At 41.8% G+C, this 23660-nt stretch overlaps 3 protein-coding genes across 5 annotated transcripts; 2 read left to right on the forward strand and 1 right to left on the reverse strand.

Moving 5' to 3' along the window:
* The first annotated feature begins 869 nt into the window (after window positions 1-869).
* Window positions 870-12312, forward strand: fzd6 (frizzled class receptor 6). Its single transcript, XM_068322787.1, has 8 exons — window positions 870-1023; window positions 3846-4250; window positions 8535-8731; window positions 8823-9396; window positions 9497-9916; window positions 10152-10300; window positions 10396-10797; window positions 11007-12312. The coding sequence occupies exons 2-8, from the start codon at window positions 4065-4067 to the stop codon at window positions 11161-11163; spliced, it is 2085 nt and encodes a 694-aa protein (XP_068178888.1). The 5' UTR covers window positions 870-1023; window positions 3846-4064; the 3' UTR covers window positions 11164-12312.
* A 129-nt stretch (window positions 12313-12441) lies between these two features.
* cthrc1b (collagen triple helix repeat containing 1b) lies at window positions 12442-17356 on the forward strand. Of its 3 annotated transcripts, none has more exons than XM_068323916.1 (5): window positions 12442-12613; window positions 13436-13513; window positions 14975-15193; window positions 15281-15497; window positions 16877-17356. In XM_068323916.1, the coding sequence occupies exons 1-5, from the start codon at window positions 12503-12505 to the stop codon at window positions 17017-17019; spliced, it is 768 nt and encodes a 255-aa protein (XP_068180017.1). In that variant the 5' UTR covers window positions 12442-12502; the 3' UTR covers window positions 17020-17356. The 3 variants fall into 3 exon arrangements, with proteins under 3 accessions (XP_068180017.1, XP_068180019.1, XP_068180018.1); XM_068323917.1 differs by having other exon boundaries at window positions 12466-12571; XM_068323918.1 differs by lacking the exon at window positions 13436-13513 and having other exon boundaries at window positions 12444-12613.
* Window positions 17357-17499: 143 nt separating this feature from the next.
* slc25a32b (solute carrier family 25 member 32b) lies at window positions 17500-23382 on the reverse strand. The gene is made up of 7 exons (XM_068324249.1): window positions 22985-23382; window positions 22602-22752; window positions 20864-20949; window positions 20205-20359; window positions 18483-18596; window positions 18168-18313; window positions 17500-18082 (listed from the first exon to the last, which is right to left on the reverse strand). The coding sequence occupies exons 1-7, from the start codon at window positions 23175-23177 to the stop codon at window positions 17959-17961; spliced, it is 969 nt and encodes a 322-aa protein (XP_068180350.1). The 5' UTR covers window positions 23178-23382; the 3' UTR covers window positions 17500-17958.
* Window positions 23383-23660: the final 278 nt, after the last annotated feature.

Here is a 23660-nt window from a genome sequence, read left to right on the forward strand (position 1 = left end):
GGACGGCAAAACAGCAGGAATCATCGCAGGATCTCGATATAGAATGTAATTTATTACATTAAAAAAAGAAACAGAATTAATGATGTCACTGCAATGTGACACTGTGCTGCTCTAAGAAAAAACTAGCTCTCAAAGCACCAGTAGTGTTACCTGTATAAACATACTATATATGATTTACCTTATATTTATATATTATTTATAAATTTCCTTTAATGATAAATAAAGATTAACATTTTTAAATAATATTTGAAAAATTAAATAACATCCAATTTGTAAACTGTAGTCTGCGATTCTAAAAACATTGATACTTTCCCCCCCCAAAATCTCTGTGGCTATATGACCATTAGCTGCAAGCTGACCTTTTCTCTTTTTATTATAGGACAGCACTTTCAACTGATATGTATGCGAAAAAAAATATTTACATGAAGGTCAGGAAAAATAAGGAAAATAATGTTAAGAAGATGACTTTCTTAAACAAAGAATAAGACAAAATTTTGACACAGTTTTCACCCAAACCCTTCCAAAAGCCAGTTTTACCATCGTCTGGTGTGGAACTGGGATTGTCCTTTAGTGGGACAGGCTTCACCTCTCATGTGCACTCATGCTACGTTCATGTACTCTGCGTCAATCTACGACTCTACAACAGCTGGTTTCTTCAAGGGTCAGTAGATTGTGTTGAGATCTTATTTTTATCATTAATAATACAATACAATACAATTTTTTTAGTTGTTTTTAACACAAAAATTGGGATCATTTCCCACGAGGATTTTTCCCATGCATGATACTGCTGGAGTTTGATGTATAACAACGTAGTTATAAAGCACTCACGTCTGTTCCTAAAACAACTGGGGCACGTCCTACAGCACCTGAAGCCATCTTCGCTTCCAAACAGGAGCCATAGCGGAGGAGACGAGCAGACTGAGACGGAGCCTGTCGCAGGAAACACTCCACCAAATCCCCCTCAGAATACTCTAACGACCATTTATGTAGTCAGCTGTTCCACGAACTCTTAGACAGTCCGGGGTGAGTGTTTATATTTCGCATTTTGTGTTCTTACTATAGTTTGATAACTTTGTTGTACTGGAGTTGTTTCGGGCCTCCGTTTCATAGCAGCTACCGAGGCAGGCGTCTGTACTGTAATTTATCCCCGCGTTTAGCGTCTAATTTACGGGGGGGAAAAAACGATTAACCTGTTACTTGGTTATTTTGGGGGACTTTAAAATGTGTTAGTAACTTATTAATTATAATTTTACTAACAAGTACATGACTACTTTTACGCCAAAGCGTGTTTTGTTGGTTAAGTCTAACACCTGCTTTGCTAACTTTTACCCTTTTTAATCAGTGCTAATAGGCTAATGGAACGTAATGCTAATGTTAGCTGCTTCATCGATCTGTCTCCTCACTAGCGACAGAATTCACAGACGATTGCTTTCATTATAAATGCATGTGGTAACACTGAGTAAACTACAACCACAAATGATAAACAGCAGATGATCATGATTAGGAAATCCGGCTCATGTAAATAAATAAGCTCTGTTCTGAAAGAATGTGTCTTGATGGTGATTAATGAATATTTAACACTATTTTATACATCATGCACATGTTTTTGGGTACAGTACTGAATAAGATCAGAACTGATTTCTAAGCCTAGTATGGACCTTTGTAACCCCTTTTTACCTTCTTGTATTGTTACTGCCATTACTAGTGGCAAGTCAGACATTCAGAATTCTTAGTGTTGCAGCTTAATGTGGAGTATGAAAATGTGCATCAACAAGCTGAGACTCATTCTACTGAATCACCTTGGGTATTTAGCATTCCCCACCCAAAGCAAATGAACGCTCTGGAGGTTTTCATGAGAGATTGACTGGATTTTAATCTCCAACTCACTGTGTCTCTAAACGCTGCTTGTTAAAACTGGCGCCCTGGGACCTCAAGGACCTGTAGGGTTCACGAATAGATATTGGATCATTTAATTTGCTGCGTTCGATTTGTCTGCAGCAGCACAGCTTGTATTTTGCTTTGATAACAAGGCGTTATCCTTTTCCTGCTCTGCAGTACTCTGCCAGGCTAAAAGCAAAAAGAACTACCTGGAAAATGTTGTGAGGTGGGGATGTTGGTGACACGAGTTCCTGAACTACAGTATGTGTTGTGATTCAAAATGAACCTCAGGAGATTCTTTTCATTATGTAGATGACATTTTTCACTCCAGTAATGGATTCTCTCTACTTTGAAGTACAGTATGCTGTAGTTTGTATGTAAGTCTGATCCACAAAATATTCTAAAAGTATTATAACTACTCAATGCCAAAAAAAATTCTGCTACTTTCAATATTTTGTATTGTCATTACATTATTACTACTCACATATTAATGTAAAAGCAAGAAAAATCTTTCTATTTTTTGGTTCAGGCATAGTTAAGGTTGTTTTTATTTTATCTAGTGCTGTAAATAATGATGATTATGTTTATGGGTTAAGCTTGGCTGTTCATTCTCCTGATTTAATCATTTGTAGATATTCATAAAATACTGTGATGACTAATGCATTCACAAAGTTAAGGTTAGAGGCAAACTGAAATGCTGCCAGTGTCTAAAATCATTTCACCCATAGTAAAATTCATTCATTCATCATCTTTGATTACAATCATCTCATCTTCAGTCACTTATCTGAATTTGGGTCACGGGTTACACTGGAGCGTTATACTGGGCTTGCACTAGGAGGTAGTATGACTAAGCCACTGTGGCTCAGTGTAAAAGAGTTGAGCAAGCCACAAAAAGCCACATTCTGTGTCCAAGACAGTGGCGCAGTGCACGGACAACCGACGCTCGTGGCGGGGGGCATGGGGGGGGGGTGGGGGTTGGGGTTGTTGTCCTGCATTCTGGTGCATTCTGAGGACAAAATCTTCTCTTCAGTTTACCTACAAAAATACACTGAAGTCGACAGTTCAACTAACTTTATTTCTGTCCTACTTTATGCAGGTATGAATGTGAGATTCAACAATTGAAAACTTGCATTCACTATGTGAAGATGCAGTCATACAAAATATTACTCAATGTTTACTTGTAAGTTTTATTTAGACTAGAAGACATTTTAACTTTGACCACCACCAACACCATTGGTATGCCATAGTTTATTTTATTGTAGTTTTTTTTAATTCAACATGATTTTTCATTTCAATTTAAAAAGGTATGTAGAATATATAAAACATTATTTTGTTTTTCATTGGATGAGAGGAGGTCATGACCCGAGTGCATATTTAATGATCGGCAGCGTTCAGGTCACTTCGGCTATTTCCGTCGGCATGCGGAAATAGCGGCACTAGCGCCGCTCGCTAGCGGAAATAGTGAGCGCCGCTCGCTAGCTGAAATTGCGAAAGCCGCTCGCTAGAGGAAATAGCGAAAGCCGCTCGCTAGCGGAAATAGCGAAAGCCGCTCGCTAGAGGAAATAGCGAAAGCCGCTCGCTAGCGGAAATAGCGAAAGCCGCTAGCGATCGACAAAGTTTTAAGTTTTAGCCTTTTTTTCGTAAAAATAAGAACAACACTGGCTACACAGTCTAAAAACCTTGTAGCCAATCTGGAATTGACTTCACCTATGGCGAAGTGGCGAATGGCTAGCGCAAGCCCAGTTATAGCTGACAATGGGTGGGAGGCTGCGTACACATTAGGCAGGTCACCAGTTCATCAAAATTTACAAGACAGTAAATGAAATCATACAAGCAAAATCCAATATTTTGCCCAGAAGGTTAGATCTAAATGTAACACTGATGTAAAGTATACATACATCAGATTTACCCATGAGCGTATAAAGTGCTTCATTTTGAGCGATGTGTAATTTTTATTTTTGATCCAGGGTCACATGCTGAGCAGTGATGGGAGGGTTTTACCTGCTGCAGTCCCCATCAGCTCCTCTAAGATGATTCCAGGACACGTGACATGTAGATGACCGAATGAGAGAAAAGGAGCCAACCTCTGGACCAAGACATCCACAAGCTGAGCCAAAGATTGACCTCTTCTATTTAACAAGGCCAAAAAACCCCACACACATACCCACTCTTAATCCGCCGTAATCATGCTGATGCCAGGAACACTGTGGGTGTGCCTGGCTCTGATGTGGGGTGTCAGCTGCAGTGCCCACAGCCTGTTTACCTGTGAGCCCATCAGAGTGCATCGCTGCTTTGGAATGTCGTACAACATGACCTTCTTTCCCAACATGATGGAGCACTATGACCAAGATATTGCAGCCAGCAAAATGGAGGTGAGTGTTCCTTCGATCACAGAAATCACTTTGCTGATGTACTTTATTTTGATAAAATTTTATATAATGTATTTATTGAACCATGCTGTGGGTGTGAGCAATATTTGAGTAAGCCCCAAAAAAGTTTTCAAATTCTAAATTTTGAATTCTAGAAGAATTTATAAATTTTACAAAGAACATATTGCATATCACAGAATAAAGTGAGAGTGAACTTGTATTGAACTTCAGTGATTACTAGAACACACTAATTCACAACATATGTGCAAAACTTGTTTGTAATTTCATGTCTTAAAACCTCTACATTAAGTGGTTCAGTAGCTGCTGACCCTCCTCATTAGTGTCGGTTTCCACGTTTTCATTCATTAGTTATCATTGGTGTATGATAGAGAGGCTTCCTTTCCTCAGAAGGAACAATTACAAGTCAAGTCACGTTTGAAAATAATGAGCATCATCTGAAAGTAATTGAAAGGATTAGCACTATTATTGGTGCTGTTACCGGCTCTGGTCTGTAAATGTCAGTGTGTCAGCTGTCAGCCGTGCATATTGAATGAACCATGATTAGCATTTTGTAACAGTCATCAAGACACTCATAACTTACCAGCCACAGTTCGTGCACAAATCACGTCTGATTGTTCTAGAGCAGCTGTTGATGGCACATTGTTGTGAATAAGAGATCAATGAATCTGCACGCATGGCTTTGAATTCTCAACTTCGGAAACAAAGTTGTAAATATTCTACATCATTGTCATATTTTAAATGACTGGCTGTGAGTGTGGAATGTAAGAGGGAGCATCGTGCTGGAAGTTTTAATGAATGAAGGTTGAAGAGCATATCTTTTTATAGCGAGACTTGTGAGGGTTTAAATAACTCTCTGTGAGTTGTTTACCAAACTACGAATTATGTTATTTGCGTTTCATGCTGTCTCATATTAAAAGGTTTGAGGGCTGTCCCTACAATGAGGACATCATTTGTTCGGTGACACACTTTTTACTGTAGTGGTTTCAGTTCAATTGGTTCAGAGCAATTTGGAACATATACAGCTCCATGTTGGAAAATCTCTTTAAAAATGCTACCATTCATTACAAAGAACCCTTCAGGGGGAAGTCACTCTGTTTTCACTCTTGTTTTCTCAACTTCATATTAAAAGAAATGAAGGAGATGCAGAAGATTCACACTGGTGTCACTGTCTGTGGAGTGTGAAGTGACGTGAGATTTTAAAGATCAAAGAAAGGTTTAACTTGAGGTGCCATCAACCCTTTATCATGGAAGAAATACAACCTCGACAAGTTTCATTGTGTAAAGTATTTCACAATGAAGTAATACAAACTGCACTTTTAATATTAACTAAAGGTAAAGCTAAATAAAGTTAGATCATTGGTTAGCTTTACTTCCTAGATTTTTCTCTCTGGTGAAATTATGGGTAACATATCGGCTAGAGCTGCAGTATGTTTAAGTGTTTATGGCACACGACCAATAGGGATGCTTGTGTCTAATTTTGTTGTCATTAATATGTAGTATTTGATACAATGAAGGCCATTTTTACTTTTCTATTCTATTCCATTCTATTCTATTGTTGAAAATCTATTTATGTTAGGATTTTTATGATATTTATGATTTGCTCCAATCTAAGAAACTGACAGTGCGTGTCCTTACAATGTCTTTTGTAAAATGAAAGTTTGAGCATAGTTTCCCATAATGTGTTGCATCAAAAGATTTTAACTTTTTAAAAAATCTTCATCACAATTTATATTTTCTTTATACAAAGCATTACTGGGCTTGTTTTTCCAACATGCCTTTGGATCAGCAGCGGTCTCAGGTTCTGTGCTTGTTTTATTCTCTATCCTGGCATTCCTGAAGCCCAGGACAGGTTTGGGTTACACACAATTGGTGTAAGAGCATCAAGCATGAACAGTAATCTGTCGGAGAAGCCTTTTGTGAGGCGTCTGGTGAAGGACGAAGGCTAGCAGGTACAGGCTTTTTGTCACAGCATACTTAGCCACGGGCAAGTTCATCGACTTTGTAGTGAGGAGCCTTTGATTTCTGGAGGAAGGGGAGGGACACACCCAGTCTCACACAAAGCCTAGCCTGCATACCACAATGAGTATTCTCCCTGTTAATCACTCACTCATTTTCTGCCTGTATACAGTTTTACCTCCAAGGTTCTGTATCCCAGGTGACAGCCTCACACTCTGGCCTTTAGTCAACATTACATACTAGAACTCTGCCTGAAAGCAGCAGTGATTTATTATAACGCTCTGATGCCTGAATTAAGTAGACTTATGCATATCAGTAGGATTTTCCGGAGGAGAGTTGTTCTGCTGTTATCCCAGACTCCACCTTTGTTTGACAGCATTTGAAACACAAATGTTTGAATGAACAGTACAAAGAGCATCGATAGGTTTTACTGCAAAGGACCAAGACCACTTGACAGTCTTAAAAGTTTGAAAAGTGGTGTCTTTTTAGCCCTTTTTTGTCCTTTTTCTCTCAAATTCTCTGCTTAGCAGTGAGAGCGAATCAGCTTGACTTTGCCACTAACCCTTGTGGAGGGTGTCTGAAATGAGGGCAGTTTTTACAGTAACTGTGCCGTAAAGCATAATGGTCAGATTGTTGAGCAACGGACGGCTTACTGAGAAGGATTCCTGGACCTCCAAGAGAAACAAGGAGGCTTACTGTCAAAGGAGGCGAGGCCAGTGCCCCAGAGACACGGGCCTACTTCCAGGCTGGATTTCATGCAGTAAATCATGGACTGTGTTGAAGTGTGCTAGTGTGTGTTTTGTGTACAAATATTAACATTATAGACTGATGTAAGTCTGCTCGTGTATGTTGGCCTGATAATATTGGCGTGTTGACCTTGCTCCCCTTCCTCTTGGATAGTTTCCATTCCTACCTTGACCGTAAGGCAACTAGCATGGTGGGAGACTCCACCCACCCATTGCAAACCCTCTTCAACCATCTTTGAAGAGTTACCAATGTCCATGTCTGCTCCAGCAGACTGCAGGATGCTGAACTCTCTCTGCTCTGCCTGAAACCGACGGGACAGTAACTCACAAGTTCCAGATCCCAAACTACAAAAATGGTTTCAATAAACAAATGTGCTACCACACACATTAGACTTGTTTTTAATTGCAGAAATCCTTATGTTAGTGCTACTATCCAGATGGAACCGTAAATATTGTGTTATACATTAACATTACACTGTCAACAGTTACGTACATTCCAGTCTTCCTGACCTGTCATTGTGTGTTTCCAAAAGTCCATTCACTCATTTCCTGCCACCTAGACCACATTCCCCACCGTTCAGTCTCCGAACTCCTGACCAGTGTGTTGACATGATAGTCCGACCTTCCCCACCAGTGAATGGGTCTTTTTGTTTGGCTCTGTAGATCTCTGCAGAGCTACAAAATTAAGTTATTACTTAATGCAAAGCAGTAGTTACCAATATTTATTTATTTATAAGTCAGAATTTATTAAATTATTTAATTGAATTAATTAAAAGTAATTTATTCATAAATTTATTTCTTTGTGAGCCCCTAAAATGGAGCAAAATCAGCTTGTGAGTCATAATTAAAACCTCTGTCTGTTAATGAGCTGTTATGAAGACAAATCTTAAAATGATCTTGTATTTAGCAATAACAGACTGGAAACTAAAAAATACACAAATGGAAGCAAAAAGATTGATCCCTTTTGGCACATTAGGTTTATTGCCTAAATCTACTTTTTATCAGCTGTTTGCAAGAAACAAATCAAGAACAGTCAAACTAACACTGCACTACAAATTTGAATTTTTCCATATATAACACAATATGTCACTTCTACTAACTACAGCAGTTTTTAAGTGATTCACTTCTTAATGACAAGTATTTCTGGTAGAGATTAGCTGCTTTTTTACTGTTACTGCCTCCTGAGGAATCTTAGCCCATTCCTCACGAAAAGTTTTTAATTCTGGATTATATCTCTGGATTATTTGACACATACACCTTCTTCAAGTCTCACTTGAGATTTTCTTTTGGGTTCAAGTCAGGTGACTCTAATGGGGACTCTAGAATGACCCCTGACCTCCACTGAAATCATCATGGTCATTGTTCTTTAGGAATGGGATCCCGTTTAAATTCATAAAGAAACTGCTACTTTGGCCTGTTTTCCAGTGATGGGTTGTATCTTTCAAAGTAATTCTATAATTTTTCAGACTGCTGTTATCTTCTTGAAATGATCCCAGAAAATAAACATCAAGCATGGATCACAGCATCAAGTCAATAAGGTGTTAACTTTTCTCCCTGTCTCCAGCCTTTCATGCCCCTGGCAAATCTGCACTGTTCTCCAGAAGTTCACCGGTTCCTGTGCCAAGCTTTTATCCCACAATGCACTGAGGAGAATTTCGTGGTCCGTCCATGCAGAGAGCAGTGTGAGGCTGTCCTCTCCGACTGCCACGAAAACATTCGGATTTTTGGTATCGTCTGGCCTCCTGAGCTGCAGTGTGAGAAGTAAGAAACCATTATTGATTGACATGCTGCTAGAGAGCAACCATTGATATCTGATCAGCACATTAAAAAACAAGTTTTATCTCCTCACTAGATTGGACTCGTGTAGTTTTATTGATGGCTTGACACCCGCCACCACACCAATGACCTCATTGGCTAAGAGGGACCTTGGCTTCTGGTGCCCGCTGCAGCTGAAGACCAAACCCGGTCAAGGATCATCGTTTTTGGGAACCCCGGACTGTGCCCCGCCTTGCTCCAACATGTACTTCAAACCTCATGACATTGAATTTGCAAAGTGCTTCATTGGAGTATGCTCCATCGTCTGCTTGGGCGCTACGCTCTTCACCTTCCTCACTTTCCTCATCGACGTCAAACGTTTCCGTTACCCAGAGCGCCCTATAATCTTCTACGCAGTCTGCTACAGCTTCGTCTCACTCATGTACTTCATTGGTTTCCTGCTGGGGAACAAAGCAGCCTGTACAGAAGCAGCTCATCCTACCGGTGTGGATACTGTGGTGCTGGGCTCTCAAAGCAAAGGCTGCACTCTGCTGTTTATGCTGTTGTACTTCTTCTCTATTGCTGGTATTGTATGGTGGGTCATACTCACCATCACCTGGTTCCTGGCAGCTGGACCCAAGTGGAGCTGTGAGGCCATAGAAAAGAAAGCGGTATGTTTCTTATCTCAAAAATGCAAATGCACAGTGACATCAGGCAGAATCATTATGGATGCTGTTGACCATGACGCTCTCTTGTGTGCTCTGTGTTCAGGTGTGGTTCCACTCTGCAGCCTGGGGTATTCCTGGTGCACTAACAGTCATGCTGCTGGCGTTGAACAAAGTCGAAGGGGACAACATCAGTGGCGTTTGCTTTGTGGGGCTCTACGACCTGGATGCCCTGCGTTACTTCGTACTAGCTCCTCTGTGCGTGGGCGTCATAGTCGGCCTCTTCCTCATCCTGGCAGGAATAGTGTCTCTCAACCACGTCCGGCAGGTCATTCAGCATGACGAGCGCAACCAAGAGAAGCTGAAGAAATTCATGATCCGTATCGGTGTGTTCAGCTGCCTTTACCTGGTCCCGCTGGTCACCCTGTTAGCCTGCTACACCTACGAACAGAGTCACCGCAGCACCTGGGAGAACACCTGGATCAACGACCGCTGTCAGGAGTACAGCATCCCCTGCTCCTACAAGGTAGCTGAGCTTCATTCATTCGCTGAAGGTGTTCTACTTCAGTCTGCAGTTTGTTCGGCTTGAGTATTATTAGAGAGTTGTGGATTTGACGCTCAGAAAGAAAAAAAGTCTCCAAAAGCCCTGAGATTCTAAATAGATTTTAAAAAGGTCTGATTTTCTAAATCAGTAATTGCTTAAGTTAGTTTACACACACATCTGTTCACCAGGGTCTTACGTAAGTGTGTTTGTGTTTCAGACAACAGAATACGACCGGCCTGACCTTTCCCTGTTTCTGGTGAAGTACTTGATGACACTGGTGGTTGGAATATCTGCTGTGTTCTGGGTTAGCAGCAAAAAGACCTGCTCCGAATGGGCCTACTTCTTCAACAGGACCCGCAAGAGAGAGTGAGAACACATCTGTTCTCCCAGTCATTGTTCATATTCAGTTTGATGGAAAGTCAATGTGGAACGAACTAAACCCTCCACTTTGTGACCAACAGTCCAATCAGCGAGAGCCGCCGGGTGCTGCAGGAATCCTGCGAGTTCTTCCTCAAGCATAACAGCCACGTCCAGCACAAAAAGAAGCACTACAAGCCCAGCTCGCACAAGCTCAAGGTCATTTCCAAATCCATGGGGACGAGCACCGGCGCCGCAGCTTCCAACGCTTCCACCCCTGCAACCAGGACCAATCAAGGAACCTCTGTACTGGGCAATCATGAGCACCACGCGCAAGGGTCTGTGTCCGAGGCTTCAGCCAGGGAACATCTAGACAGGGGCACCTCCAGCCGGAGCTCTAGGAAGGGGGAGAGGGAGCGGGAGGCGGTGGAGAGACGCAACAAAGGTGGGAGCTCCAGTAAGTTGAGCAGCCGCTCAGAGACCATGAACAAAGTTACAGACGAGAGGTAAGTGAGACAGACGTGGCTGACCTGAGCTACAACAGTTACATGTTTTTGTAAAGTACAGATTGTAACATGCAGATGACTTCCTTTGTTTTATAAGTTGATATAATAAACATCTCTCTTACATCTTAGCGTAGCTTTTTCCTCTGTCATCTCTCATGAATGAAACTATATCTGGACAAGTAATCTCTGCTGCATCCTGGCTGGCATAGGTTGACTCCAAGGAGCGATTTGTCGGAGGCCAGGCAGATCATCGGACCGCAGCATCCTGCTTTAAACCTATCACACAGCAGCAGCATCCAGGGCTCCACCCACCAGACGACGCATCGGATGCCTGAGGAGAGCAAAGACACAAAGGACAGCAGCTGAGGTGTCCAACCATCCAAATGGATCTGTGCCTCCATCCCATCCATCAGTGCAAACATTCTTTCATGTATCATCTTCATCACGTCAGAATGAGACTGCGTGGGTTACACTGCAGTCACTGAGTTCCACATGTACGTCTACCAATGGTCATTTAACTTGAATAGCACGCATGAAAAACAAGACCTGCTGTTTTGTAGCGTAGTCGCTCACTGGTATGTAATGCATATTAGTAAGAAAATGCAATATTTATGTGGATAGTTTTAGAAATGAAGTCTTCCACTGGACTAGTCATGACACTGACTTAGGAAGGGCAGGATGTCCTTCCTGTGGTAAACTATTTGATGTCTTATTCTGCTTCAAAAGTTGGATTTTCTTTTAGCATGTAGGGCACAGCTTCACTGCCCCTTTGAACAAAGGGACATTCTGAAACTTGATAGTTGATTTTGTTTCATTTCTGTTAGTAAATGAAGAAAATGTCTCTGTCTTGTATCTGTTGTGCAAACATTGTGCAGACGGATCTTCAAAGAAGCGTCCTGTGAATTTTGATATAGCTTTAAAGGTTTATATGAGAATGTGCCTTTCTTTGAGTCGCTCTTCATCTCCCATGAATGTCAGCGGGCATAGGGAGGGTTTGCAGGTATGCTCTCAATGTAAGTTTAAAATCCTGTGATTTTTAAGTCAAAATCAATCAAAGAGTCTTTTTGTTATTTATAATTAGAAGCACAAACCACTAATTATGAGTAGCCGTGATCAAACACAACAAAGTGATTGTGGGCTTTGTTCAGGTCTGATTTGTAACGTGGGTCATGGACCAAATATCTTTTTTTAAGAAAAACCTGTGATTTATTTGAAACACTTTTTTATGTCTATGAGGGAGAAAGTCTTCCCTTAGATTCATTCACAGTTTTTATTTGAGAGACAAGACAAACTGATTAAAAGGGAAATCCTTGTGTGTTTCTGTTGTACTTCTGTAATGTGGCATGTGGACAGGGCTCTTTTTTTGTAATGCATCTAAAACGTTTGTAGTGTAGCATGAAATATTCCACACAACTTTTATGAACTGCTTTTTTTTTGTTTGTTTTTTACTGTTTTTGTAGCCTATCTTTTCAGTCGTGTTTTGTATGAAATTGCAATAAAATACCTTTGAACTTTCGAGTGGATTTTCTGTGACTCATAGCTTCTCGGGTGAGATGATGCGTTTTGCTTGGAGTGGGTTTTCAGCGCGTTGACTGGCTCCTGCTCCTGCGTCCGGCCCTCCTCTGGACTAAAACCCCGGGGATGTGGATGGAGAGGAGCTGACGCCTCAGACTCTCGCAGGGAGCGCACAGTCCTCTATTATAGGATGTCTCCTCTTGCTGCCCGCCTGCTGCTTCTTGCCTGCTTGGCTTTCCCTCTGTATGCCGTGGAAAAGGTGAGAAGTAGAGGATACCGAAAAGATCCTGACGCGGATAAGGTAAGAACAGGATGAAGACATTATGGTAACTTAAATCAGCTATGTGATAATCCAGAACATTTATCCATTTAGGGCAGATTTATGGCATCAGAACAAAAATTCCTAGATAACTACTCATTTTTATTTCATTTTTTCTGCGTGTGGTTGCATTCGCGCCAAAGTTCTTGGATCCACTTGGATTTACTTTTCCTTGTGGAAAGCATTATCGTGAGAAATATCTTTTTTTTATTTGACCAACTGAATTGCTGATTCAACTCCCAATCTCCATGTAGGCGTGCAGTGAGTGTGGTCGAATAAAGGAGCTCCAAAAAATGCCCCCTGGCAGCAGATGTGAAAACGCAGTTTTATGGTTCCTGAGCAGTCAGCTGGTTCTCTATGGTTGAGGCTTGGCTGCTGTCCAGCAGACTGACGGGACAAAAGAAATCCCCTCTCAGGAAGCAAAGACATTGCTCATGCTTGTCTGCTGCCCCGTTTAGAGTAATGTGGTTGATACTTCAAGTGTGATGTCATGGTTATATCCTCAAGAAATTCACACCAAATCTCATCTGAGATCATTTTTGTATAGAACTACATGATCATGTGTGCTGTAGGTGTGTGATGAATGAACAAAGCAGACACACATTTTCTCCTTCATCTCTTGGGAGTCAAATGAAAGTGAAACTAGTGTTTATTTTGTTTGGTCTCCCTTCAGGGACTCCTAGAAGTCTGCATACCCCACTGTTAGGAACCACACTGCTCTCTGTTATCCCCCAAACTCAAACCCCTGTCCAGGCCAGAGCGGAACAGTGTCACTGATAGCATTTATGTTATCTCTGTACCTAGTGCTCTGGAAATGATGCAGAAAAGACTAACTGCACTAGACAGTCTGGAGAAGGACGTTCTGCTTGTTTGAACAACATGGTAACATAAAAACCCTATTTTGCCTCCACTCCAGAGCCTCTGAATTGAATTGCATGCTTCAGGAAGAGCTTCAGCTCTTGCTTCAGTGTCGACTAATGCATGACATGCTACTGATTTCTCGGGACTTTGGGGCAAATGCAGTCTTTATGTGTCGGTTACAGTAATGGACTGTGTACTAGCAATATTCAGAAGGCAGGCAGCAGCACTACAGGAGCCACAGACAGAGGTTCCATTCATTGGTCTGCTTTGAAATGTCTCCAGAAACCCGGCCCTTAATAAAGAGAACAGATATTTCCTTACTAAATATCAACCTAAATGACTCAAGCTGTCGTTTTACTCGATTCCAAATATAACCATCTATTTATCTTTGTCTTGAGGATAAAAATTCCAGGTCTCTAATAACACATGCATACCAAACCCACCACTTACTGGTTTCATCGCAGACTTACCAGTTTCCCTCAGAGCTGATGTCAGACTTCATACGTATCTCCGGGTCAATCCAGCCCATACACTTAATGAACAAAGCAGACTCTCAAACATCTGTTTCTCAGCAGCTGGCATTTTAACTTTTAAATATTTTCCAGAATCATGCGAAGAAGATTTGTCTACCTTATTTGAGACGAGATGTTTGGTTAAAAACTCTTTGTTCTCCTCTCTTGATTGGTTTTGGCCAGATGTCTTTTGGCCATGTGCCTTCATAGCAAATTTACAGCATCATGAAGGAAGTCAACATTGACCCAAAAAAAACCACACACCCAGTCCTTTTAAATTTGGTATTTCTTAACTGTGAGGACTCATATCTGTGTTACTTTATGTCTGTCATGACTAAAGGAAGGAATAAATAACATTTACACATCACTTCACCGAAATTAAAATGCATTTCTGACTCAGAACAGCTTTATTTGTAATCTGTTGGTCAAAACGTCTCTGTGAAGTATATGTTTCCTAAATCTTTGGGTCTTAATTGTGCCACCTCAGCTTGTGGAAGAACAGTTTAGCAAGAACCCCGTCTGTCTGTCTGTCTGTCTGCCTGTCTGTGTGCAGCTGAGTCAGCTTGAGCAAGATACACCATCTGTTTAAAGACAGCAGATGCAGATGGACGATGAATCACCCCCAGAGATAGAATGACCAGACGTATTCTGTCTTAGGCCATCACTGAGCCCTCAGTTCCTCATTAACACACATCCATTTGCTTCATGGCTCCATGGCGTGCTGCTCGATTGAAATGGAACACGTCTGTGCACCTCTTTAGCCTCGCGGCGCTGGATTGATTCACATTACTGGTTTATGAGGTAACATCTGGCTTCTTGTGTGCTTCTTGTGTGTGGCAGCATACTTGTGTTTTTGTTGCATGCAGCCCAAACAGGAAAGGAGGAAACAGGAAGCTCGATAACAATAGACTGCCAGTGTTCAGTGTGGTTTATATTTGGCCACTACTTCTTATATTTTCTGTTTTTCCAGTATGGTAGTTGTATGCAGGGGCCAGCAGGCACCCCTGGCAGAGAGGGCAACCCCGGGACCAACGGCATCCCGGGGACACCGGGCATTCCTGGCCGTGATGGGCTGAAAGGTGAGAAAGGAGAGTGTATTAATGAGATTTTCGAGGAGCCGTGGAGGCCGAACTACAAGCAGTGTGCCTGGAACTCCCTGAATTATGGCATCGACCTGGGGAAAGTAGCCGTAAGTATCTTGATGCTGACCTGCTGATGAGAATGTGGGTGTCACAAACCCCCACAGTGGGTAACAGTGATCTGTGCTGCCTTGCAGGACTGTACGTTCACTAAGTTGCGTTCAGACAGCGCCCTCAGGGTCCTCTTCAGCGGTTCCCTGAGACTGAAGTGTAAGAACGCGTGCTGCCAGAGGTGGTACTTCACCTTCAACGGAGCAGAGTGCACAGGACCCCTCCCCGTCGAGTCCATCATCTACTTAGATCAAGGAAGTCCTGAGCTCAACTCCACCATCAACATCCACAGAACATCTTCCGGTAGGACTCAAGACTCAGGCTGTTGTCAAAGCAACAACTCGAACCAATGTTTTCTCCAATACCAGGTTCCACATGCCTTTTCTTGCTACCAGCAACATGTTTGTGACTGTAGTTTAGCTAGAACAGCTGGTATAGCTTGGCAAAACGACTGGAAAAGGGGGTAAAAGAGGGTGTTAGTTGGCTCTGCTCTGTCAAAATTCTACACAGCAGCACCTCAAAAGATTGGTACGTATATTTTCTAAATATTACAAGTTTGTCGATCCAATTTTATAGCCACCAGAAGGAAGTTCCTTTTTCCTCATCAACTACAAGATGCCACTGGAAACTTTTTTTCTTTTTCCGCTTTCAAGAAACTCATGATGTGAATTTCCAACTTGTGAAAAATCTGGGTTCACAATGAACTTGTGCATCAACAGTCAACAATGTGGATGCTCAGATGATTTACCATATCAGTAGCCAATCACGTTCACCTCACTACAGTTTGAGTAAACTGGTAGGATATCACTTATTACAGATGAGTTTTCAAAAATAAAAAAATCATAACGCTGTCAGTTTCTCTAAATTTAAGACTCAAACACGTGACATACAACAGAATTCAATCTAACCATGTGTTCAAGTCAATTTTTCCCAATTTTGAATTCTCCCGTTTACCGATGTGAAAGTGAACGCAGCATAAGTTACCTTATAACAGGTGACCCCCCCCTCCCCCTTTACAAAACAATACCGTGTTTATATGCGTTTTCCTGGTGTGTGCTAAGCAAAACAGCTGCTGACTAGTGGTATATTTATTTGTCAGAGATCAATACTGATGCCCTCATTCAAACAAGTCCTCATGCTGCTCAGGTGGTCCATGTCTGGAGCTGCCAAGACGTTTACCTGATGTTTATTCATCAGCACTTACTGCTGAGAAGTGATCATATGAATGCATTTTCTAAAAATGAAATTAACCTTAAAACTTGTATCATTAACAATACAGTATTTTTATACAGTAAATTATCTTTCAAATGAAAGTACAGTGATGTTTGAATGCTAGTGACACATTTTGAATGTAATGCTCCAAACATTCTCTCCTCAGTACAGTGTCTTTCTTTTGCTTTTTGCTATTTATTTTTAAGGCAGCATCATTGAGTTCTCCTTAGGCAGAAACTCATTTGTCTGAGTCCTCCCACAACACTTGAATGCACCATATCTCTCTGTAAGAGAGCGACTGAGTTCATTTCACAATTCCTAGAAGTGGTTATTTAACTGCTGTGGTAAAGTTAGTCTTCCAAATAAGTGTTTGTTTGTCTGCAATAGAAGAAAAAAAAACAAAACAATGACATTTGTTTCTATGGAGTCGGTTTGGGTGTTACCTAAACTTCATTTGTGTCTTTCTGCAGTTGAAGGCCTGTGTGAGGGTGTGAAAGCGGGGCTGGTGGATGTGGCGGTGTGGGTGGGGACTTGTGCCGACTACCCCAGAGGCGACGCATCCACAGGGTGGAATTCAGTGTCCAGAATTATCATCGAGGAACTGCCCAAATGAAAAACCGCTGCTGGGAGGGCGGTGCTGGCAGCGCAACAGTAGACGTGTGTCGCTCCGTAATGATCAGGTGTGGTTTGTGCAGAGTTCACAGCATCACTGATGGTAACTTGAATCTTTTTAGGTTTGGTTTAAATACTACAGTAGTTGACAGGCTTATAAACAATGACAAGACTGTGTCTTCTGTCTACTACAAATAAATTTTGTACTGTAGCTCCTCTGCTTATTGGTGCTTTTTTTTAAAAATCATTTAACATTGTGATACAATGACTGAATTATGTACTCCATTATCTGTTAATATTCATTAATGCTGTTAATAAAGTCTTTTTTAAAGACCTGACTGCTTGTTAAAATCACTAAAACTACAAAATACATGTTAATTATGCGTAACGATAATTTGAATGAGTCTTGTTTTATATTTTAATTACATTTTGTTTCCAGAAAACAAAAATGCAGTTAAAAAAAAAGAAGAGATATTTCCATTGCTGCAGTCTGTATACATAAAGAAACAAAACAATAATTTAAAAAAAGACAAAGTGTCACAAATACATTGAAACTTTAAAAAAAACTGAGAAGGTTTCCTGCTGGTCCTTCCGTTTTTCACCTGTCAGTATCTTGTATGAAACCAGAAATGTAAACAGAACTATGACAAAGACTTATAATCATTCTGTGAGTATAAAATATTCGCATCTTCAGGCATCATTAGAACAAATCATGCCAGCGGTGTCACTTCACATTTCACTGTAACAAGTTTGTGTTACAAACCCCCAGTGCTGCCATTGCTTAGTTTGGCAACTTCTTCTCTCTTTATGAAATACAAAAAACAATTTGCAAAAAGACACAGGAGGGGAGACGGGGTTCCGTCGATGTTCTCCTCTGTGTGGCTCCTGAGTGTCAGTGTGGCCTCAGAGTCTTTGCTTACGCCGTTCCTCTAAAGAACATTTAGTTTATTCTCAGAAGAAAACGAGACACGTTCTCATAAACCACGAAGGTGATGCAGCAGGCGGGAGTGACTCGAATCACATTGGGGATGATGCCTTTGTAGAAACCGATGGCACCTTCATTCCTGCAGATGGAGGGAAAGAAAACAAACTCAGAATGGACAGGATTTGTTTAAACAGACACATTTACCGACCGGACCGGGGCCTTACCTCCACGTACGTCTGATGACATCAACAACTCCGGCGTACTTATTGTGCTGGTCTTGCAGTCGAGCTCGAATCACCTGATATGGGTAAGTAATGGCCACGGCAAATATTTTGGATAGCGCTGCCATTGTGATGTATTCCATGGCATTCTGTTGACACACGGATAAACAGATGAAGGTCAAATGAAGTAAGGAAACTGATGAGTCGCTTCTTCTGCTGTGGGCCCAGTCTCAGTAGACGTGGCCGGCTCTATGTCTCACTATGTAAGACACAGGCATGTTTCCTGACTGCTTGTGAATGAAGGCGTTAATGATTCACCAGCTTTGTGTCTGGGGGTAAGTTCTTGTATTTGTAGTAGTCTTTCTTCAGCTCTTCATAGGCCATGAACTGCAGGGCTCCATGGGATGTTCCAAACAGACCAGGAACATAGCCCTGAAAGACATACAATTTTGCACATTTATCTTTGATCAAGATCTGTCCTTTAATTCTCATATCAAGTCTGTATCCCGGACAGCCTTCTTTCACTTGTGAAATATTGCTTAAGTTAGAAATTTCTTATCCTTTAAAGACGCAGAGAAAATCATTCATGCCTTTGTTACTTCTAGATTGGATTACTGCAATTCCTTATTATCAGGCTGTTCTAACTCCTCTATTAGGACTCCACAGTTAGTTCAGAATGCAGACGCCCGCTTACTGACCCGAACTGGGAGGAGAGACACATCTCTCCTGTCCTAGCGTCACTTCATTGGCTCCCGATTAATTATACAATACAATGATCAAACATAAAGTTCTCCACTGTAAGGCTCCAACTTACATTGAAGATCTTATTGAAGTATATCACCCACCCAGGGCCCTTAGATCCGAGGATGCAGGATTTCTGGCGACCCGTTGGGTTTTTAAGAGTAGAACAGGAGGCAGAAGCTTCAGCTATCTGGCCCCTTTACTCTGGAACGATCTCCCAGCTTCGGTCCGGGGGGCAGACTCTCTCAGCTTATTTAAGAGTAGACTAAAAACCCTCCTCTTTGATAGAGCCTATTATTAGAAATAACACTCACCCCACTAGATATGCTGCTATAGGCCTAGGCTGCTGAGGGTATTTTTCTATGTCTCTCCCATTAAAGGGAGATACTCCGGAGCTTCTGTCACTTCTTTATCTTTCTATGCTCCTAGAATTTATTATTACTGTCAAACCACACTCTCTGTCTGCACGATACTGCTGCTGTCTTTGTGCCTCCGTTCCACAGGTGGAGAACGCGGATGGAAGACAGGATATCCAAAGGCCTGGAAATCCCACCCCCAATGCAGCAACAGCACTGTGGACATTAAACTCAAACTGGTCTGTCTGCCACTCTGTCTCTCTCCGTCTCTTTTACTTGACCTATCTCTCTCCCCAATGTATTTCTCTTTCCCAACCAACAGGTCAAGGCAGATGACCGCCCTCTGGAGCCTGGGTCCTGCCCGGAGTTTCTTCCTCAATGAGGGAGTTTTTCCCCGCCACTGTCGCTTATGCTCTCTCTGGAGGGCATTGTTGGCTTTCTATCGTAAAGCGCTTTGAAATGTCTTCAGATGTGATTAAGCACTATATAAATAAAAGTTGATTGATTGACTGATCTTTCATGACACATTAATATATCCACAATATGCATGACCTGTAATAGCAGAACACATTAGACTAGATGCATCTGTAGCTCTACGCCTACTTAAAAGATTATTTCAATGAGCTTATCAATGTTGTGACAGTAACCATCTTATCTGGTTAACAGATTTAACATAAAGTTGGGGAAGAAACGGAAATAGAGTTTAAAAACTTGACAGCAATCCTTTTTTCATTTGCTGCAGAAGTTCTTTCCTTGCGTGTGCAGGCTGATGATGCCCTCTAGTGGTGAGGCATGAACAACTACAAGAACTTCTTTATGAACAGCAGCGTACAAATGACATTTACTGTGTTAATTCCCTGAAAAAATGCTTAGTGTTCATCGGGTGGTTTTGGTTTCTCCTCTAAGTCTATTTTAAAGGCATTAACTCGGATGGATGTCCTACCTTGTACAATCCAGGCACTCCCTCTTGACGACCGATCTTGACCAGCGTGTCTATCATCCCTTTGTACTGTTTGCTGGTGGGGTCAGTGTCGTACTGCAGCATCAGCCGGGTCTTGGTCACCCAGATTGGATTGGTTATGGTGAGTGAGAGGATACCTGGGTAAGAAAAGTCAGCCCTGTCAGATTGAGGCTGGCAGCAGAGAGAAATAGTACAGGTAGTCCTCAAGATACGAACATCCAGCTTTGGAACATTTGTAGAAACGCAAGAATAACAAACGTGTACGACTACTTTAGTTCCCCATTTCTTCAACAGCTCTGGATGAGAGGTGAAACATCTTCCACCTAAACCAAATCCACTTGATTCTATTTTTCTCGGTTTATCTCGACCTGGGTGACTGAGAACCTACACAGACAACTTTCAGCTCATTACTGAGTTGCACATCAGGCTCTTCTGGAGGCAAATTTGCTCTGCCCCATTCTAAATCATGCTTCTCATACAAAAAACAAATGTGAATTTAGAGTCTCTAAAATGATCACTAGTCTGCATCCCTTGGTGGCTGGGCCTGTCTCATAGCTGTGCTATTTGCACTCTGGCGGCTGTTGTGAGCGGTGTAGAGATCATGGTAGTGAGATGCAGTTCCATGTACTAGTAGTTCTGACCTGCCCCGGCAGCTGACAACAGGTGCTCTGTGGGGGACAGCTCTGTCTCACGGCCCTCCTTTCTGTATCCTTTAATAGCGTTGTAGCTGTAGGGGACACATGACATAATTAATATATAGATCAGGTCAACAAAGTTCATGAGAACTGATATATAGATTAGGTTTGCTGGCAAAATGTTAGTAACCATATTAAACAAGAACGGCTTAAATATCTCAATACAACAGGTTTTCATTCAGTTTTCATTCAGCACAAAATATTACTTTTCCTGACTGCCTCAATCATCAGGTTTTTTAAAACGTTGAACAGCATCAATCGTAAGAGACACATTCAGAAATAGGATGTTGTTAAAACAATGTTCTAAACGATGTAATAAGTTCACATCAGGGCTCCATGTCTGAACTCCAGACATTCAATATGGCTGACACAAATGCACAAGAAATATTAGCTGAAGTAGCCCAGAACCTTACAGATACGACACTAAAGTTTTGGAATGCTGTTTTGACACCTGTCTGAATCCCATAGAACAAGTTGCAGCAAGTGAAACAGGAATATTCCACAACTGGAGGCCTTTCTGAGCAATGGGCTAAGATTCCTCAGGAACCAGACGGTGGTGCCATATCTGCATTATGTTTGCAGCAGATCATAGCATCTGCAGGTCTCTATGGAGAACTAGTAATGCTTTTTATGAACAATTTTTTACACAGAAGTATTCAGTAAAAGTAGAATCTATGTTATATCTGGGAAAAACACTCGTAATATTTGTTGCATTGATATACTGTATTTTGACTGTTGTTTGTAATATGGTTACTTCAAACAGGTAAAAATTGTCTATTTAGGCAACAAACACACAATGGGGCTGAAAAATATGTAATCTTTGAAGGTTGAATCAAAAGCTGCTGGACTTCTCTTTAGGGTTTGAAGACGTTTCACCAGTGATCCAAGAAGCTTCCTCTGACTGGTGGCGAGTTTCAGGAACTGGCGTGGGACGTCCAACACCATGACAGTCATTAAGGTCACATGCTGACTCAAACAGAAACATTCTGGGTCGTAACAGTCTCTGAAAGCATGTGGCTTATCTGGCTATGGGGCCATCCGTTTCAAATTTCTCAAATTGTGCATATTTGTGAAACTATCGGTGGACAGGCACTAGGGCTGCATTGAATGTGGGTGACAGGTGCTGGAGCAGACCCCCACACCAGAACCCCACCACCTTAGTTTCACTTCGCTTCTTTGGTTCCCCTCTCAAACCACCTATCTTATCTTCATATAATCCCTGTCCTTTACGTGTCGGTGGACCGCTGGCCAGAAGACCAGAGTGTGTGTTGAGCCATGTTTGCAGAGTAGTTGTTTGGTTAGGCTATACATAGGTTAGAGCACTGCTTGTTGCGTTGGACCGCAACACATCATCTGTTTCACATCATTGTATGTCAGTGTTATAATAGTTATTGTTATAATAGTTATTGCACATTCTACAAAGTCTCATTTTTTTATTATCATAGCAATTAATGTGATTTCACGCCCATGTCCCTGTATCTCACTCCTCTAGGTCTCTTTTTTCCAATCTATCCACCCATCTTTCTCTACCAGACTACTGAGTCTTTAACCTGCTCAAGGTTTCTACCTGTAAAAATGCATTTTTTCTTGCTCATGAGGGATTGTTGTCCCTCATTGCTTCTGAGTCAACCTTCAAGGATCCATACAATCTACACAAGCATTCTTCCAACAGTAGCTTACGTACAAGAGGAAGTAGAAGCCCCAGGACGCCCCAGCACCCCAGACATTGGGGGTCACTCCTTGGTAAAGTCCTCTCAGTCCCTCCTGCATCCACACGCTCTTCATACAGTGTAATATACCACTGTACTTCGGTCTCAAGTCCAATCCATCACTCACTATAATGACAGCACACCAACTACCTTAATTACATCCAAATGACACTTCAACACGTCAGGCATACAAACAGGTACAGTTGTCATTAAGCAACTTCTAAAATAATGGATCAGAAATACAGGTTTACAAATTAGTAGTCCACGTGACTGAACGACTAGTTAGCAAAAAAACAGGACAACCAGACATTCTTTAAAAAAAATAATTGTATGTTTGAAGTATGAGGTCATAAAGTACCTGCAAACCTGATTTTGACCAGATCCAGAGGATGAAGCACCAGTGTGGACACCACGCCGCCGCTGAGTCCAGCGACCATGTTTTCTATCCTCACATGGTCGAAGACCTGCTTGACTTTTCCGGCTAACGACCCAGCGGAGGGATGTTTGCTAGTCAGTCCCGTCTCCGTGTCGTGCTCCGGAGCGGCGCTCATTTTACTACCAATGAACCTCACCGGCTCCCGTCAGTTAGCCGTGTCAACGCCGCTAACTGGTGCAACACTGAAATTAATTTCAAACCTTACGGACGTCAACTCATTTTCCTCCGGTAAAACGTGCGTGTGGTGCAAAGACGCTTCTGACGGCCGCACACTGCTCATCCCCGCTTGAACCGAACCACTAACATGTGTAGCTTCCCAGGCTGCTACAGCATTACCTAAGGTGTCAGGGGGCGTGCCCTGACTCGACCTTGTCGCGAGCGAATACAAAGTTGTAGCAATAAGGACAATGTACTTCCGGATCATAACTTCAAAATAAAAGCACTTCTTTCCAAGCGATACAATGGCGTCCGATCCCACGAAGCCGTTGTTGTAAAATCGAATTATTTTTGGGAATATATTTTTTTATTGACATTTAATTGACATAACTGATTACAATTAGGACGCAACTGTAGGTACATTTTCTCTTATTTTTGTTTG

The sequence above is a fragment of the Antennarius striatus genome, chromosome 9, assembly GCF_040054535.1.
Source record: "Antennarius striatus isolate MH-2024 chromosome 9, ASM4005453v1, whole genome shotgun sequence".
Taxonomy (NCBI): Eukaryota; Metazoa; Chordata; class Actinopteri; order Lophiiformes; family Antennariidae; genus Antennarius; species Antennarius striatus.

Excerpts from the sequence above, each read along its gene's own strand:
- slc25a32b (XM_068324249.1), bottom strand. The coding sequence starts at position 23,177 with ATGAGCGCCGCTCCGGAGCACGACACGGAGACGGGACTGACTAGCAAA. Across the intron at positions 22,753-22,984 it reads GGTCAAAATCAGGTTTGCAG|TGAGTGATGGATTGGACTTG; the intron begins GTACTTTATGAC and ends CTGTCATTATAG. Across the intron at positions 18,083-18,167 it reads GTCATCAGACGTACGTGGAG|GAATGAAGGTGCCATCGGTT; the intron begins GTAAGGCCCCGG and ends CTCCATCTGCAG.
- cthrc1b (XM_068323916.1), top strand. The coding sequence starts at position 12,503 with ATGTCTCCTCTTGCTGCCCGCCTGCTGCTTCTTGCCTGCTTGGCTTTC. Across the intron at positions 12,614-13,435 it reads AAGATCCTGACGCGGATAAG|TGCTCTGGAAATGATGCAGA; the intron begins GTAAGAACAGGA and ends CTCTGTACCTAG. Across the intron at positions 15,194-15,280 it reads TCGACCTGGGGAAAGTAGCC|GACTGTACGTTCACTAAGTT; the intron begins GTAAGTATCTTG and ends GCTGCCTTGCAG.
- fzd6 (XM_068322787.1), top strand. The coding sequence starts at position 4,065 with ATGCTGATGCCAGGAACACTGTGGGTGTGCCTGGCTCTGATGTGGGGT. Across the intron at positions 8,732-8,822 it reads CCTGAGCTGCAGTGTGAGAA|ATTGGACTCGTGTAGTTTTA; the intron begins GTAAGAAACCAT and ends TCTCCTCACTAG. Across the intron at positions 10,301-10,395 it reads AACAGGACCCGCAAGAGAGA|TCCAATCAGCGAGAGCCGCC; the intron begins GTGAGAACACAT and ends TGTGACCAACAG.